Raw genomic sequence first — 19,682 nt, 5'->3', positions numbered from 1 at the left:
TAGTCCAAAGCTCGCCAAGATACTTCCTGCGCTTTCAGGTGTATACAAACCCTGACCATCCCCAACACTATGGGGTTGTTGAGCTTGTGATGAAGACGAGCCACTTGAAACCCAGCTCGGAACGGCTGGTCCAGTTTGCTTGCTGTGGGACTGCTGGTGAAGCCCTTGGAGTTGCTGAGAGTAGGTGCCAACAGATGCGTTGGCAAACAATTTAGTTGGAGGTTGGAAGTTTGACCAGTCAGCACAATGATGGCGGCTGGTTTGATTATCACAGGTCAGTGTTGTTGAGATAGAACTGTAGCCTCCATGTTGACTGACTACAGATACTGTGCCTTGGCTCCGATGTTGATTTGGCCGATTTGTGTGATCAGTTAGTCGATGGTCCGTGTCCCTGGCACCACGAATAGCCAGAGCTGACTCCAGCTCATCCGGAAGCTGGGTGGGGCGAGGCAAAAGGAAGCCAGACTGCATGTTCGAGGCAGGAGATTTATGTTGATTTGGAGGTTGATGAGTATGATGATTTTCAGTCCTTGGCGTGTTGGTGAAAGACTGGGGGCCTTGTGACTGGGGGTTGTGGCGATACATAGCAGCAGGCGTATACTGTATTTCTGTGTAGTTGTAAGATTTGTTTTTTAGAATTAGAGTCTACTGAGAAAATTCTGAAGGATCTGTCAAGGTGCTAATTCAGCAGTCAACTGCTTGTGGCTCTGAGAGCCATACTCCAACCATTGTCATCACAGGGAAGGAAAGCTATCCAAGAAAAATTTACTCATGAATGTCAATGATAAGTGACATCAGCAGCAGGTCCAATGTGAAAAGGATTCCTCTGGTAACTTTGGTGCCGGAGAAGGTTGAAATGGACTCCAAATGAAGGGTGCGTGCAAGATGCAAATTATTCTGTACGCACAGCGTGGCTGTGAGATGAAAAGCAGAAATATACTATTATACATAGACAGGTGTTAATTTTCATCAAAGAAACTGAGGTTAATTCTCTTTTTAATTATATCTTTTGTAAAAATAATTTCTTCTTGAACCATAGAAATAATTATGTGCCAGCCCTTTATAGTGCAAGCACTTGTGGTAATGAGCCCAACCGCTAGCAGAGGGTAGTGGTGCACCATTTTAGATTACAAATACCCTCTGTTTGACAGCTGTAGGTTGTCGGGATAATTCACAGTCATTGCCCTCAGCACAGTCAAACCTTTAGTTGGACAATCTGAACATATATGCATATTTTTTATGGCTAAATTGAGCTGTTAAGGCTTTAAATCTAGTGTAACCTTGCCAGCAAGCTGAATTCCGAATTACTCACAGTTTCCTTGTTGAGTGTTTAACAGCAAGAGGCGTTTCGTACATTTTTATTTGGTAAAGATGTTTGTACTGTACTCCCCGCCCCCCCCCAAGACGAGATGGAACACGACATTTTCATCTGTTGCCATGATTGTCAGTCCTTCCTTTGCAGTATGGATCTGCCGAGTAGAGTTTCAGATTGATAATGTGAAAAGCTCCCTTGAGTGAATCACAATTTATCAATCTGGCTTGTGAGGTTAAATCAGGTGCGCGTTGTAGGAAATTGGTTGTTGCCATTTTACTCTTATTTGGCAAAAGGGGTTTTCAGGGGTCAAGAAAATAAAAATGTAAATATGAATATATTGTAATTCTAAACTTAATTCCCTTTAAAGTGATATACATAATACATAGACGCACCTAAAAAATTGACAAAGTTACAGCAATTTTAATGTTGCCAGGTTGAAATCCCTAGTTTTGAGAAAATCAAATTTAAAGTTTTTGTCTTTGTATCTTTCACATTTCCATAGAAACCAGTACCTTAGGAAAAATATATTGACATACAATTTTCATTAATTGTTAAAAGATTACTGGAAAGTAGGGCTGGGTGATATATCTATATAAAAATTATATCGATAGATTTTTAAATGGGATATGGAATTAGACTATTTTGTCTATATTGATACGATATAGTTCAAATATGCGCTGCTGTGCTCCTGTCTGCACTGCCCCGCGCACCTCGCCCCTCATCTTTTGTGCACTGCCCCGAGTGCCACCGCCCATCCTCTTTTGTACACGGGGGCTTAAGGGGAGGTTAGAGACATTTGCATTAGTCAACAATAGCCCTGTCCCAATTCTTGCACTTCCACCCTTGTGCGAGTGTGTAGGGTGTCTCAGTTCTCCTAAATGTACTGTCACCTTGCTACACTTCAGCAGTTTGCTGCCCAGAATTCATTGCAGAGTTGACCAAAAGAGTGGGAAAATGGCGGCATTCTATGGTAATTCCTAACCTTGCTCCGCAAGATGAATTCTGGCGGTATTTGTGAGTTTACAAACTCCGGAGAATACTTGTAATATCTTGTACCGAGCCCGTTGATTTCCACCGATCCGACTTTCACATTGACGAGCCTATCTATTATTCCATGGATTTAAACTTTTTTTTTTTCAAATATTTATTTTTTAAGTCCATTAAAGTTGAATGCGAGTTGAATTTAGTGGATATAAATACTCATTGTTCCATATCTTCTGCAGATATATACACATATTGCACAAACACCAATAAAAATAGCCTATGCTAAACGATTAACAATCGTGAGTAGCATTAACCCCGGAATTAACTCTAATCACTTATTGTACTTTTCCTGAAAATCACTTCATAGTCCAACATATGAAAAATCCAATTTGATCAAAATATCCAATGGTAAACGGAGTGCACTTAAATAGTGCTTTATCTTCATCATATGTTTACTAAGCCTGACGTATTCGCTTGTCTCGTTTAAACATATTGAGTTGTTGAAGCTTACAATGGCCATTGACGCAGCATACTAACCGTACCGCACAGAAAGGTTTTTCAAATAACTTACTTATGCTTAAGGATCCCGCGCCGTCACCCTGATGTTTTTCTTTGGGTTCCATCCCATTCAAATCCATAAACGTCACAAAGTGAGTTAGTTTCTACCGCCAGCGTCCGTGTTTGCAAAGTGAAAACTCCCTTGCGTCTGTTGTTAAGTGCATTATGGCCAAATGGGTCAAGTTGGCTTGGTTATTGCACATTTGGTGGCGTAAAACACCATGGCATAATAGTCAGTACGGCAAATTCTGGATAGCCTAGTTGCATGCTACTTGGAGTAAAAAAATAAAATAAAATAAAATACTCAGCGGAGTAGCCGTATCGGGTGGAGTCTGCTCTATGCTATAATAAATGCCGCCTTTCTGTTGCTGACGCACCTAGGGCCACCATTTTACGTGTATCAGACGCTAATAAATTCATTAGAGCTCTTTTATTTATTTAGCGATTTTGATGCGGATTTTTTGTTACAAACATAAGACATGTAGCAATGCTAATTTTGTCCCTTTTCAGTTTAAAGAGACCACAAACAAACCCTAAGAAGCATCTTAGTTAGTAGTGGTGAATGCCGGTTGGAGTACGTCAGCAATAAATGCCCATGCGGAAACAGGAAATATTGGTTCTGGGCCTCCGGCAACTTCCAGGTGCCGCAAATATGTTTTTTAAAATTAGGGATGCACCGAAATGAAATTTTTGGGCCGAAACCGAAAATTAAAAATGCTTGGCCGAAAACCGAAACGGCGAAGAAGAAAAATTGCCAATTTGTACTATCATTGCATTTATTATAATGAATTAAAATATTATTATAAAATATTCATTTAGCACTTTAACTTTTTAACAAAGCACAATATAAATTGAAATGTGCCCACACCGCAGAGATGTTGGCTCATGGTACATTAAACACCAGACCAGGGTTGAGAATTTTCTGGCGGTGCGATTGCACTTTATAGTCAATGTAGTTCGCACAGGCGGGCACGGATGCGTGCGGCTGGACAAGGTGCGGCGCACTTAAAATCCGCACAGTCACATATTCACCAACGTTTACAAATAAATACATTTGTTCGCACCAGCCAATCGGCTTCAGAAACGGATTGCAAAGTCACACACAACGTCCTGTACAGGTCTCTAGTCACCCGGAGATAGTGTGTGTTTAAAACTGTTGATAGCAATAGTTCTAGCATTAGCTAAAGTATTTAGCTCGGCCACCGGGATGCCGGTGAAAACGTGGAAGCGTTCAAGGGGCTCTTATAAAAAAGAAAATAAATAAAAGGGGAAGCCGCTGCAGGAGTAAGAATGGCTCACCTGTACCGCAGTACACGGCAGTTCTGTCTTAAATGTTCTGCACCAAGCAACGCCCCTCTCCTCCGGTGTGCGCAATGACACCCGGGAGCTGCTGAGGACACTCACCCCCGCGTTTGCTGTTTTATTCAAACAGACGCTTACTTGCAGCGTTTTTTTGCCTGCGTCACCACAACATCCTACCTCGGCCATATTCTTGCTGCTTTAATTTTATTTATTTTTGGTGGCCGAATATTCGGTACCTCACTAAAAGCTTGCATTATTACGTCGACCAATATTTGTGGTCGACCCAACCGACTTGGTCGACTTTTTTCCCCAACCCTAGTTCGGACTAGCCTGGCAATAGCCAGATTGATTTGTGCTTCACTTGAGAGAGTCCTCCACAATATCAGTCTGGGACTGCTTTGCATTGATTTGCTCGGTAAAGGCGGGGCATGCTGTACAACACTTCGAGCTGACTGGACGAAGCAGAAACGTGTGCATGTCTTCCTAACTTTTGTTTCGACCAATCATGGCAAAAGATGAAAATGTCGTCACCGACATGCGACTGTTGTGACTAGCTAATATCATGGCATTGAGTTTGTTTTCGGTTTTGCAATGTTGATACGCGGATACAAGAGATCAATTCAGCAAGAACAGAATTAATTGCTGCGTCCACGCATTTGTCCATTGGTGTCGCCATGTTTGGTTTATTTCTTCCCACGGCTTCAGCGCTTCTTGTTTTCATCACAGCTGCATATCCCGCCCCCAAATACAATGTCGCTCTGTGATTGGTCCGAACCATCAGTGGTTCGTATCGGTGGAAATCAATGGGAGCGGTACAAGACGGGTTATCTGGAGTTTGTGAACTCACAAATACCGTGAGAATGAATACATCTTGCGAGAGCAAGGTTAAGTTCGGACCATCACAGAGCAACATTGTGTTTGGGGCGTGATATTCAGCTTTGACGAAACCAGGAAGCCATCGCCCACGCCGGAGCAAAGAAACACACCTAACATGGACGAATGGACACTGCAATTAATTCTGTTCTTGTAGAATTACTCACCGTTTCCTTGTTAAATGTTGAACAAGAGGCGCTTTGTGCATTTTTATCTGGTAAAGACGAGAATGAAGACGACATTTTCATCTGTGGCCGTGATTGGTCAAAACAAACGTGCACATCGTCCAATCAGCTCGAAGTATTGTACATGTCTCGCCTTTCCCAAGCAAATCACCATAGAGCAGTCCCAGATTGACATTGTGGATTCACTCCCTTGAGTGAATCCCAATATCAATCTGGCTATCGCCAGGTTGGGTAATTCTTCTACCATTGCTAAAAAAATGTCTTTATAAGTGTAAGTATCAGTGTTACTTGTTTTATCATATGTATATGTGTAATTTTAACCGAAGTTTAACGTCACCTACATATTTTGCCCTAGTGCAGTTGCCGTACTTGGCGACCTTGTGCGCATGCGCCGCAGGTCGTGCAAGGGCTGCAAATAAATACTTCGCAAATCCAGGCGTTATATCATTTAAAGCAGCAAAATTGCCGAAACAACAAATGCAAGGGCAGTTTCCCGCAGATTTGAAATCTATTTGGGTTGGTGGACACCGGCAGGAGCTCAGTCATGTTACTACGTCTCCTCTAGTCGTGACACGTTTTATTTTTTTTTACATTTTCTCGAAAACTTCTTCGGTGGTGGCCAGTTTACTTGGGTGGCCCACCCAAGTATTAACATGGTGTGAGAAACACTGGGCCCAGCTAACAATGCCCAGCAGGCCCGGACAGGTGAGCGACGGCGAGTGAGCCAGCGAGCAGCCCGACAACGAGGAGCTAGTGTTAGCAATGAGAACGAGTGGCTAGCCACCAGCTAGCGAGAATGCACTCAGTGGATACTGAGCTGAGTGCGATAGACAAGTTCTTGCAAGGGGTGGAACGTGTAAGCACTACAAATCCTTTCCATCGTCTAAAACAGTATGAAGCGTTTGAAGCTGCATGCTGCAGGAGCCCCAGTCGTATACTGTCAACAAGTTAGGGTTTGTCACACTTGGTCTTTTGTAATTATCCTTATTTGCATCTGTCATTTGTCTGAAAGGGGAAGAAATTCTGTAATTAGATTTCAGTAAAACATTTATAGCTATAAAAAAAAAAAGTTTATTGCACTTTTCTTGTGAATAGAACTCAGGAAAAAAATGACTGTTACATTTTATAGGCTATTTTTATTGACGATTAGGGGTGGGCGATAATCATCGTCATCGATAACATCAGACATTATCGAGTTTTAATACCATCTCTAAATGGGGGGGAAACGGCTCAATTGATGGCTGCAAAATAGGAGTAAGTGAAGAAGAGGAAGTGATACGCCTACATTCGACGACATTCGAAGACGGGACGGAAGTGTTTACAAGTGAGAACATGGAATCGAAGTCTTGTTTTAGCAACTAATAATTTAATAGAAACTTAGCAAGACTGAAGTCCACGTCCCAAACCTGGAAATGATTTGGGGTTGACAATACCAAAATAACATCGTAACGTGTGCCGGCAAACGCTGGCCGTGAAAAGCACTTCTGTTCCACCTCTGACCATATGAAGGATTCCGTTACTTTGTGATTTCACATGGACGACTACCGTTAAAGAAAAGATAAGTAAAGCAGCCGAACTCAATAAAAATAAAATGAAAAAAAAACTCACTGCATTGAGCTAACACACACCGTCATTGACAAAGCAAGTAAACTTTGGCGATGCCTTGCGAAAGCTGCCGTTATGCAAGAGAGTAAAAGTTGACCGGATGTTCCATATTGCCTTAATATTCAGTTTTTACACGCTTGCGACTATATCGCGTGTATTTAAGTGCAGGACAACTTTGGAAACTGCCTGTCAAAAGATTGCGGCTGTATTTCTTGTTGTTACAAATATATGCAGGATACTGGCTTTCTCTTCCAGTATATTCGTTCCATCACCATCAAATCACCATATACCCCCCCCCCCACACACACACACACAACCCCCCACCCCCCAATTCCGACTGCTGTAGTAAACACCTTTTGTCATTCTGATTTATTTAATATTTGGCAGTACTTAATGCAGATTAAAAAGTGATTATGTGAATGTGAGGCATTAAAGCGCTTTGGGTACCATATGGTGTAGTTAAAAGCGTTAAATATAAAAAGTAGTCCATTTACCATATCTGTTATTATGGAATAATAAAAGACATTTAATTGACAAAGATTTAGAAAAATTTATGAAAACCCAAATAGCCTGAAAATAATAATAAAGCTTTCATTGTTAAATGGTGTCGTAGAATATTGTTGTAAAATGTTTTGAGCAAATTTAAATAAAAACAAGAGCAGTTATTCAAAACGCTGTCAATAATTATTTTGTCTAGCGAGTGCAGATTTACAAGATCAAAAATTTTCTTGTAGAACATCGTCAAAATACCGTTAGTTTTTTTTAAATATTAAGATTTTTTTTGGAGCCCATATCGCCTGCCCCTATTGAAGATATATTTTTATTTAACTGTGCATTCTGCAGAGCTTTAATTTTAAGAAGGTTGTTATGAACCATTTATGTTACATTTTATTCTTTGGACAACTGTGCATTTTTTAAATGAACCAGGTGAAGGAACATGTGCATTATGTACTCATTTGATTTTGATTTTAGATGGTTGAGGAGTTATTGAGTTGAGTTCATGTGAGGCTGCTGAAGTGGAAGGCATTGTTGGGCCCTAAGGTTCTCAGCAAAGTATGTTTTCCGACGGTCCGTGAAATGCACATTGGTTCCTGTGCCGTGCATCGCCCTAAAAGTTGTTCAATTAACATATGCTTAAAAATGTTTAAAAAATAAAATAAAAATAAGAGCTTGAGTCTGAGAGCCCCTTGAACGCTTCCACTTTTTCACCGGCATCCCGGTGGCCATGCTAAATACTTTAGCTAATGCTAGCACTATTGCTATCAATAGTTTTAAACACGGAAACACTTACCGCTATCTCAAGGTGACTCTATTGAGCATAAATTTCTGACAGAATCCCTGAAAAGTTTTGAATGTGGAGAAAAATGTTGCAATATAATAAATATTTTTTACAAGGAAATTTACAGTTATGTTGCACTACACCTGGGTCACACCAAGAATTGATGCATCTTGTGGTATTAGACAAGAATGTCCAATTTCACCGAAATTATTCATACTATGCACTAGGGGTGGGCGATATGACGATATTAAATCGTGTGACGAAATGAAGGGCTCACGATTGTCATTTCACTACAATTTGACTGTCAGCTCATTTTCTGCCACTGGCTGAAAAAGCCAGCCATGCAGCCTGCCCAAATTTGACAGTCAATCAGTGTGGCCAAGTACTGCACACACTTTCTCTTCATCACCCCAACTGCGTTTTCCACAAACAAATGCTACATTTACACCAAAACCGAAAAGGCGATTTGGAACGCTTCCTTCACTAGCGTTTCACCGCGTGGAGTTTTTTGGAACGATTGCCGCTCATTCACGTATTCGTACACACCGGAGAGGAGGAGGCGTGTCCCTCGGTGGACATAAAGTACTTTAGCGAGTCAACAAAAAGAGAGCACCGCCGACTACTTCCACTTCTTGCCTGGGACTACACAGCCGGGGGACTATTTTCGCTAGCAGTGCCTTTTTAGAGGTACGCTATTTTAGTGACAATGCGGCGGTTGGCAGTTGCGCTAAATAGCTTTGGCATGGATGATAAACACTGCTGCTACCTTGGTACAGTTCAACAGCAAGTAAATACACTTACTAACACTTGTATGCTACTTCCTTGCTCATCATTCGGTCCCGGCTGGCTAGCTCCAGGTGACAACAGACAGGACGCTGTGTGTGACGTAGCCGGTACTCAAAGCTGATTGGCTACCGCGAAGCGAAATGCGAAAAAAGTAAAAAAAAATCAACTTTGGCGAACATGCAAGTGTGCAGATTTTCGTTACGAATGTGCGGGTTTCGCTGCACCGCACCGCATCCCAGCGCTCTTAACTCTTTGACTGCCAAAAACGTTTAGTAAAATCCAAATGAGGGCTGCCAAAAACGTTAAAAGACGTTAACTATGTTTTTTTTTGGGGGGGGGGTGGAGGAAAGCCTTGGCCAGCTGTGCTGAAAGTATCGAGCAGATCGAGTTAGTATAATGACTATTTTTGGGCACTAGATGGCAGCGATGACTCTCTTTGGACAAGATTGGGAAGGCGTCAATAGAAGACGTGAGGCGGAGCTAGAGTGTTGAGGGGAGAATGGCTGAGGAAGCGAAAATGGTGACCGGTTGCAAGCAACTCACGCTTGTGCAAATTTTTTCAAAGACGAAAAGCATCGACCAATGCTAAAGAGCACATTGATGACGACGATGATGATGATGGTGACTCCGAGGTTGACGCCGAAGTTGGAAGCGTTGACGCGGCGGCTATGATCACGTCGTAAAGCCTCACCAGCTAGCGATGCTACCGCCGGAAAACGCGGTGCACAACAGAGCACTTCTGCACAGGCGGACGTTCAATCGGACGAGTACCCCGAGTCCAATGCATATTCATCGGAGAAGTGGGTACAGTCTGATCACAGAGAAGACACTGGTTCTGGACTACGATGCCACCATGAATGGAGTGGATAAGATGGATCAGAACATCTACCACTCGGTATTGGAACTGAAGCACATGAGGAAGCCAGACGTAACACCAGGTCACCGTCATGATCCTGAGAGTAGGCTTGATGGCAACATGGCCAAACACACACTGCAGTATATACCTGCTATTCCCTGGAAAAAAAGGCCGGCAAGAAAGTGTAGGGTCTGCACGCGAAGGGGCAATCGCAGTGAAACTAATCTGTTGTGCAACATCCACACAATTGTAAATAGTACCACAGTTGCACACATTTGTAAATAGTTTGCCAAATTGTTTTGTCAAATTGTTACACTGTTGAATGTAAATAAACGTATTTTGCTATCAAAAAACACTTTTTCATTGTTGGTGGTAGTGTTTTACAGAAGTAAAGCACGGTTTAAGTGTTTGTGGCATCATTCATGGAAAAAAAAAGGTGTCAAATTCACTAGAGTGCATGAAATATTGTTTCACAAAAAGCTTGATTTCTCCGTATTTTGGTCCAAAACAGAGCATTTGGGTGAAACTAACCATTTTCTATTGTTGATTACTGAAAAACCGAATAAGGTAGAAACAAACTTTTTTTTCTGATGAAAGATGAGATTTCAATCTTTCATTTGGTAGTAATGTGTGTTTCCATAGTCCAAACACAAAATTTTCTGTGGACCTTGAAAGATCAGTCAAAATGCTTAAATCAGCTGACACCCACAGCATCCCTTTTCTGAAAACGGTTGGCAGTCAAAGAGTTAACGCGACCTCCGCGCCGCCACCCCCACGCACTTTTGTTCCGGTCCGCGCGAAGTACATTGGCTACAATGCAAACGCGTCGTCGAAACGCCTCCTTCCGGTTTTGGTGTGAATGCAGCAAAACAAGCGCATTATGGCGGAGGAGCGACTTTGTTACGAAATTCATCGTCCATAATGCAACTGTTTTGGGTTCACGCCAAACAACAAAGAGCAGGCGAAAATCATATGCAAAGTGTGCATGGCGAGGATGAAGACAAGTTATGGCAACACTATGAACCTCCATCACCTGAAACGGCAGCGTCCCGCAAAATATAAAAAGAGCCAAGCTAATAACTAGCAGCGACAACAGCTCATACCTGCGGCTCCAAAACAGCCGACCGTCACAGAAGCGTTCAGCAAACTCACGTCGCATGACATTGGATCCGCGTTACAAGCTGCCAAGTTGTAAGTTGCAAATAGTCGAGAAATAGTGGCACAAAAAATACAAACTGTACAGGCTTTTTGTGTTTGTTTTTTTTACAAGCGACCTGTAGCTTTTGTAAAATGATGAGGTCAAGCGGCGAACTAACACCGTAATACCAATTTGCAAAAGTTACCAGTCCATGCCAAAACAACACGCAAACATGCGTAGCTTAAAAAAAAAAAGAAAAGTGTTGCATTCAAGGCTCGTTCAGACCATCGGAAACTACATAACATGCGAAGCACTCACAAGGGTTGTTAACTTGTTACAATATTGACCTTCACTTATAAAAAATAAAAAAAGGTGCTTTTTACTTTGCTACAGTCAGCAATTTGTTTTAACTTTGTGTTTACGTGCTCCTCTCTACTCTCTCTCCTTTTTTTTTTTTTACCACGACTTTATACCAGCCAAGTTGTGTGCACTTTAAGACATTCACTGTTTTGAATACACTACTTGAAAACAGAACTCTGACCTTTGTTATTGATTTGCTGCTTTATAATTAATATTTTTCTTTACAAAAAGTTACAGTAATTTCTGGACTATAAGCCGCTACTTTTTTCACTTGCATTCGACCCTGCGGCTAATACAAAGGTGCGGCTTGTCCATCAGATCACAAGAGGGCGCACTATAAAGGAAGTGCAAGAGCGTCAGGCAGAGCAAACCAAACCAAGTGAACCCAAATACAGTAGGAGAGACAGAACGAGAGTGAGACAATTTGCGCCCTCATTATGGAAAAGAAAGTAGCGGGAAACCGGTGCTGTAACATTAAAACACCTGCGGCTTACAGCCGGGTGCGGTTTGTGTGTGTAACAAACTCAAATATTCCCCAAATTTAGCTAGCGCGCCTTATAGTCAGGTGTGCCTTGTAGTCCAGAAATTACTGTACTTATTAAAGTGATCATTTTCACAAACTAATAAGTGTAGTCTTACGAGCCTAGTAATTATGGGACTGCTGAGCGGAGCAAGCGGGCACATATTACTATCCTAGAAAAAGGGAAAAAGGGTTTATTATTTTCCGCAAAAATGCGGCCCGTACCGTAGATCGCACCAGCACAAATGAGGTATCAAACGATGCGGCTCGATCTGACTCGCTGCAGCATTATTTATCTAAGAATTCCGAGTTATCATGGCGACGCTATTCCCAAAAAATTCCCAAAAAAAGTCCCATTGAAATGAATGGGAAAAGGAAAGACAAAATCACACATCAAGCACCTTTTTCCAAGACACGCTGCGCGCGCATACGTTAACCGACCGATATGAATTTTAGCTCATTTTGTAGCAATTTTTCCCATCTTTAGCTCAGAAAAAAAATTAAGGAATGAAAGCTCTCCCCCCCTGTGCGGATTCAAAGACAGTGAGCGAAAGGGAAACAAATAGCCTTTTAACATTGGTGTGTATTGCGTGTGCTAGAGTGGAGCAATTAGCCCCAGAGTGGCGGGAACCAAAAAATCTATTTCCAAAAGTTTCACTTCAACTCGTCACCATGGCCACAATCTTTGCTCACTAGACTTTAAATTCTCACATTTTGTAGTGACAAGGGTTTTCTTTCAGACAAACCCACTTTTATTTGGCTAAGATGTCATTTAGTACCTTTATTTTCACTTTAAGCGAGGAGAAGTCGGACTTTCTCGCCTATCTTTTCCATGTTAATTTCGGCGCCTTTTTCTCTTCATTTTTGATAAATCATAAGTTTTCAACCTGCTCTCATTTGGTCATTTTTCATCCGATTACAAAAATGAGAACATGCTCGCGTTCCCCGAACCCTTGCCGTTCTAACGAGCTATTTCTGGAATCTGCATCTTGAATCGTTAAGTCGTGAGAGGCTTTTGTTCGAGGTGTGCGTATCTCAGTTGAATGTGTGTGCGCGACGTCTCCAAGTCAAATGTGTCCAACAAGTTAAAATCAAATGTGTGTGCGTGAATGTGCAGGTTTCTTAAAGGGACAGTAAGATACTTTTAGTTTATGTTGATTATGGTTAACTTCCACATTTCTTGACCGATTTCAATCGTTTGCATTTTTTTTTTTAAATACTTAACAATACAAATATAACACATTATTATTATTTTATGCAATGGAATCCACTGATATTTAAATAGTGCTTTTTTAGCTATACTGCCTGGTCTCTCACTTCTGCATAGCAACTGCCTCAGCCAATCATCTCTCTTACTGTTGAGCTCAACTCACCCCCTTTTTGTCTTGGTGTACTCAAGGCTTGGCCTATGTACGGGCTGCCATCTTGGCCAATTAATTAGGTACGCACAGGATTCTCGCCACGCCGCTCGCCCAGGGCGGCGGCCATCTTGGCCAATAAGTTAGGTACACCAAGGATTCTCTCCCCTCCGCCCACCCAGCGCGGCGGCCATCTTGGCCAATTAATTAGGTACACCAAGGAATCTCTCCCCTCCGCCCAGCCGGGGCGGCGGCCATCTTGGCCAATTGATTAGGTACGCCCAGAATTCTCGCCACTCCGCCCACCCAGGGCGGCGGCCATCTTGGCCAATTGATTCGGTACGCCCTGGATTCTCGCCACTCCGCTCGCCCAGGGCGGCGGCCATCTTGGCTAATTGATTAGGTACGCCAAGGACTCTCTCCCTCTCGCCCACCTTGGCCATTTTACTATTACTAAAATTAATACAACTACAAGTACAAGTACTACTACTACTACAAGTACTACAAGCGTCTTTCCACCTGGCAAGAGTCAGCAGTCCCATTCAAAATTTCCGCGGGAATTTTTCTAGTTATTCAATACTACTCAAATTTAATTTGTAGTTCATATTAATTAATTAAAAGACATTGTGATAAAATCTAAATTGTGATTTTATAATTTAAAAAAATCGTGATATTCATTTTTGCAAGATCACCCACCTCTACTTCGCACACAATTAATGGCTTATCTTATCATAAATAATCAAGAGTTAGAGGGCATAAAAGTTTGCTGATGACACTAATATTTTTAAAAGATTAAGTGATGTTCCAAAAGACCTTAATCTCAAAGTTTTGTCAGGCAACAGGCCTTCGGCTTAATCTTAAAAAATATGAATTAATACCACTCTATGATTGTTTGTACACAAGCTTAGAATCCATTCCGATGAAGAAGATATTTGGGCATTAACATTACGAGAGATGCAGAATTACAAGAATCTAAAAATATAAGGGGAAAAAATGAAAACATTACTTAAAGTCTAAATCACTGGTTAACTAGGGATCTGACCATATTGGCTAGGAATTTAATATCAAAATCAGAAGGTATCTCAAAATTAGCATACCCTTGTTATTAGGGATGTGCCGATCACGTGATCGGAAACCGAATTTAGAGCAGGTCATTTTCAGCTGATCGGTATCGGGAGAAAATCATCGGGTTTTCATTTTTATTATTATTTTAGGGGCGACAAAGCAACAAAATCATCCAGAGGTAAACATATTGCCAAACAAAATGTTTTAAATTAACTATGCGACATCGCTACACAGCCTTCAACACCGGAAGTAAACAAAGCAAGCGGAGAATATTCTGGTAGTTGTGGCCGAAACCTAACTTCATGTCGTAGCAGCAACGATGTCAGCGGTGTGGAAATATTTTGACTTGGAAAGCGGCACTAGTCTAACGGCAACTTGTAATGTAAGCAAGTTGCAAGAACAGGAGTGCGTTTAATACAACATATTTAATAAGCCACCTGAAATACAAACACCCAGCACTCCACGCTGAGGTTACTGCAGCCACGCAAGTAGTAAAGACGGCATTGAGTCAACCGACGCTGAAACAGACTTTGCAGAACAAAGAAAAAAATGGCCAAGGATAGTGAAAAAAACAAGAAAATCACAAACATGATAGCTCAATTCATCGCATTGGATGAGCTGCGGCGGTAAGAGATACCTTCTTGTCACTATTTCTGCGACAAAGTTCTCCCTGGTCTTGACAAGGAGGTACCTGATCACCTGCTCGTTGTTTCACGAGACGTGCCTGCCTTGGAGTTTACAACGGACATTTGGACTTTGTCCGTGTGCCCAATGTCACTTCTCAGTCCCACAGCGCAATGGGTTGACGCTAGTTTTAATTTACAGCGTGCAACTGCATGCCCAGCACCTTTGTGGATCGCATACAGCGGAGCATGTTAAAGAGGTGATAGAAAGGATGCTTATCACTTGGGGAATAAAGAAGGAAACGGGTGCATGTAATTTTGCGGGACGATCCGCGAAATATGAAGAAAGCCATGGATGATATAGGATACCAAGTCTGGGCTGTTTCGCTCACATACTTAAAGCTTGTCGTGCACGAGGGTTTGCTCTCTGAGCGTAGCATCGCAGACACACTGGCAAATGCGAGAAAAATTGTGGAACACTCCAAACATTCGCCCTTGGCCTATTCACGTCTGGAAGATACTAAGATTGACTTGAAGATGGAAATTAAGCACCTGCAGCAGGATGTGCAAGTTAGATGGAACAGCAGCTTTTATATGTTACAAAGCCTTCTGGAGTAAAAAAGGACTCTCAGCATCTATGCTGCTGACCACGGCTTCCCAGCCATGGTGAGACCAAATCAGTGGACCTTGATGGAGAAGACAGCTGAGGTGTAGTCTCCTTTTGAAGAGCTGACGAGGGATGTGAGCAAGGAGACTGCAACTGCAGCAGATGTAATCCCTGCCATAATAGGTTGGTTTTGTGTTCAATATTTTACAAAGACGTTATTTGTTATCTTATATCATTCTGATTTAATAAACCTTATATTTAATAGCCCTACAACGTGTGCTCTCATGGTGCAGACCGCTGACCAGTGTGTGAGAAACATGTAAATCACTCTGCTAGCGGCTGTGGAGACCCGCATTTCGGAGGTAGAAAAGGAGCTATTGTACTGCATTGCCACTTTAGTGGATCCAAGATACAAAGACAAGCAAGGCATTGAATGCTGTGATAATAATATCCTTGATGAAAAAAAAGAATCGTCTCTCCCCTGGTATGGTAGAAATGCTAATTTTCTTTAAAAAAAAAAATAACTATCCACATCATTGTGAAGCCAAAGACAGAGTAAGAAGTAAGAGCAAATGTTGTTAACAAAACTTGTTTTGGTTAAAAAAAAAAAAAAGTGCCTTGCAATAATTTTTTTTATTCATGTTTGTTTTATAATTACTTGAATGTTGTGCCACAATCTGTTCCACCACTGAAGTGAAACTGTCTCGTCAGTTCAATAGTAGACTACTTTGGCTGTATTACATACACATTACAGTGAAATGGGATTTTCTTTTTTGTGGCTTAATTTGAAGTAGAGTAAAGCACTTTAGTTTCATTTGCACTCCGTAAAATTGATTTGATATTTTAAGATTTGTTTTTGTTACAGCAATAAGTGGAATTTCAAGTACTTTTTTTATATATGTGTATTTATGTAAGACAGGAAATTTAAATGTAATTGCAACCTTATTTTGTGCACCTCTGATGGCACCACCTAAACTTATTGGGATGGTTTTGTTAAAAGAAACCAAAAAATTGGAAGCACTCTTTTTTCGCTTTAATACTTTGCAGAGGTATCGGATCGGGACTCGGTATCGGCAGATCCTCAAAATCAGATGACTCGGGTGCAAAAAAATGGGATTGGGACATCCCTACTTGTTATTCACTTTATGTCACGCCACAAAATATCAAAAAGACTAATATAGTAATACAGGGAGTCCTCGAGTTACGGCTAATTTCCGTTCCTATGCTGGCGATGTAACCCGAATTTCGACTTAAGTCGGATTTCACCACTAAAGTCGATATTTTCATCAAAATAATTTGTACAGTCGTTTTAAAAAACATATTTGCATGACCCGGAAGAGCCGGAACCAATATTTCGTGTTTCCGCACGGACATTCATTGTTGACGGACGGCAGAGCGGAGCTAATTCAAATTTAATCACGGAAATGTGACGCGCCTGATAGCGAGCCAACCTGCTCGATGGACGTCCATTGCTGGAGGTAACAACAACACAACTTTAAATAACTTTAAAATGGCGTGATTACTGTGGAAAATTAATGAGAAAGAAGGTGCTACGGACAAGGCACGGGCAGCGTAAAATCAAAACGACGTAGGTCGCATATTACGTAACTCGAGGATTCCCTTTATATTAATTCATTTGGCAACAAAACCCACTATATATAAAAGAAAAAAAGTGTATGATAAAGGCAGTTTAAAAACAATAGACTGTTTATTCAAGAATGGCTTAAGAAAAAAACGTTATCGTTGTTATTGATATATTAGATGAAAATGGTGAATTTGAAGTTTGGAAGAATGTGAGAGAAAATCTAAAATAAAAAGCTCTATAGAACATAATAAAGTTTTTAAAACGGTTCCTGTGTCCTTAGCAAACATGAGCTCTATAAGAGAATTTAATAACGTTTGTAAAGCGGTTACATTAAATAAAGTATTTAGCACGGCTACCAGAATGCACATAAAAAAGTGGAAGCGCTCGAGGGGCTCTCATCAAAGAAAAAAAGGAAGGCGCTGCAGGAGAAAGAGGGGCTCACCTGTAGTGCAGTACTTGGCAGCGCTCTATTTTTTGACAGTTTACCAGGCGACCCTCTCCTTCTCCGGTGTGCACGATGAAGCTGCCGGTACTCACAAACCCCAGCGAGCGGCAAGGCGGACACTCACTCCATTATTCGGTGTTTAATTCAAACAGACACTTGCTTGCAGCGGGGGTTTGCCTACATCACCAGAACATCCTCTTTCTGTCATATTCTTTCGGCTTGAATATTATTTTATTTTAAATTTTCGGTGGCCGAATATTCAGTGCATCACTAGTTATCACCCAGTAGCATCTATGTTGAGAAAAGCAGGTTGGGTTTGCAGTGGAGCCATGCGGTTGTTGAGATCGAGAGGAGGAAACAATTGATCATTTATTTTTCTCTTATATCTCTCTTTCTAGTATAACAAAGGAATTTTGGAAGAATGTAACATTATGGATGGAAATTAAATTGGATAAAGTACAAAAACTAAATCTGAACCAAATACTTTATGGTTTGACTAATGTACCAATCGAAGTAAGGAGACTTTACAATATAATAATAATAATGGTTAAATACCACATTCTCGAATGGAAATAGAAAACCATCCCTTGTTTTGTTTCAAATTGAATTGTAGTCAGAGTTTGCTTCCTTAGCAACCTTGAAGGACTTTAATACGCCAATCAGACGTTATGTGAAGAGGTCTCAAATTATTTATGTTTCTGATATGTGAGACTGACATAGTTGGCTTGTAGAAGTGTAAAAATGCCTTGCTGTTATTTTGTGTGGTGTGTGTGCGTGTGCGTGCGTGTAGTTGCAGTTCTCGCGTGATTCACGACAACGATTGTTTTGGGGGGTTTTACGACAGCGATAGGTGGCGAGGTGCCGGTTACGGCAAAACAACCACTGCGATATGAGCCAGCCAACTTGACCCTTGTCCAAATGTTTATTTTTGCAGCAGCGTCCTGTGTTCTTTTAAATTGATAGACAAATATAGAAGTATGCTTTATGTCCATAATGATGCTGATATGATAAACGTCTCAACGCCCACGAGTTACCGTACGCAACCTTAATATAGGAGCGCAGTGCACCCTTAAAACTCAAACGCTATTAAAAGGGAAACAAATGTATTAAAAAAAATACCAAGGTTAATCGCAAAAAATATCCAAACCATAAAAAACACCGCGATAACAAAACGGCCATTTTAAAATGCGAACTCGGTGGGAATCGCTTTCATTCGATTCCGTGGTATTTTACACACACTTGAAACATATGAGTATCCACAAATTGAGGGTTCAAATACCTTTTCGCACTGAACGATGTCAGAGATGGTTGCCGTTACGTTACCAAGTGGAAACTAACCGCGTTTGTAAGAACGTCTTGATCCTCGTCTGGTCTTCCAAGTTCTATTTCTGCTTCCTCGTTTTCGCTTGACGTCAATGAGATATTTTATTCTCGCTTATTGGTGGTAGGAAAAGGCTTTCAATACGCATTACCGCCACCTTGTGATATAGAGTGATAGTCAAAACGGCTTTATTTCCTATGTAGCAGATTCCGTGGCGTGCAGGGACATGTGGACACCTCGATGCTCATGTGGACCTCTTTATTTTTATTTATTTTTTTAAATCATTTTTATTCATTTCACACTTTCCAATACAAAGCATTGAATGCAGAACTCAACAAAACAAATACAAGTTTACTTGCAAAGGGTTATCCAAGAGTCGACATATCATTCAGTTTTGATACATTTAAGGAATTTCAAATATAACTCAAATTCTATTAGAAAAATATTAAAGATTGGGTGTGATCTAAGAAGTCTTTGTTCATGAATAAAGAATTTGGCTAAACATAAAATTTAATTATATCACAGTTCTTTGTTCTTGTGTTCAAGAAAAGTTCCAAATGCTACAATGTCTCTTGATATAGGTCGATCTCCAAAATGTCCACGAGTCCAGTCTTGCACACGCTTCCAAAACACTTGAGTTTTAATACATTAAACAAATATGTGGTCTATTGTCTCTACTCCATCCTCACAGAGAGCACATGCATTATCTTCTATTTTAAAATTTTTTTTTTGTTGTTTTTAGCAATTCTTTAGCAGAATAAACAGAATTCAAAATTTTAACGTGTGTCTCTTTGACTTTTGGTGGAATAGGAAGTTTTAAATAAAGTGACCTCAGTGCTCATGTAAACCTCAATGAGCGGAAGATCGATGTGTCATGTCTGGGGCTCTGGTTTTGGTTGGGGGTCCCGATTGGTCCT

The 19,682-nt window shown here is 41.0% G+C and overlaps 1 protein-coding gene across 2 annotated transcripts in view; it reads right to left on the bottom strand.

The window, feature by feature from the left end:
• Positions 1-18,862, bottom strand: part of LOC144055055 (uncharacterized) — a 91,618-nt gene extending 72,756 nt beyond the window's left edge. For both annotated transcript variants that reach the window (XM_077570681.1, XM_077570680.1), the window contains exons 1-2: positions 18,724-18,862; positions 1-914 (exon numbers count right to left, since the gene is read on the bottom strand). The exon at positions 1-914 is cut by the window's left edge and continues 720 nt beyond it. In XM_077570681.1, coding sequence (XP_077426807.1) covers positions 1-585 — 585 coding nt within the window. In that variant the 5' untranslated portion in view covers positions 586-914; positions 18,724-18,862. The remainder of the gene's footprint in view (positions 915-18,723) is intronic.
• Between the last annotated feature and the right edge of the window lie 820 nt (positions 18,863-19,682).

Source organism: Vanacampus margaritifer, chromosome 7 (genome assembly GCF_051991255.1).
Source record: "Vanacampus margaritifer isolate UIUO_Vmar chromosome 7, RoL_Vmar_1.0, whole genome shotgun sequence".
In the NCBI taxonomy this organism is placed as follows: domain Eukaryota; kingdom Metazoa; phylum Chordata; class Actinopteri; order Syngnathiformes; family Syngnathidae; genus Vanacampus; species Vanacampus margaritifer.
This window is presented reverse-complemented; position numbering and strand designations above follow the sequence as displayed.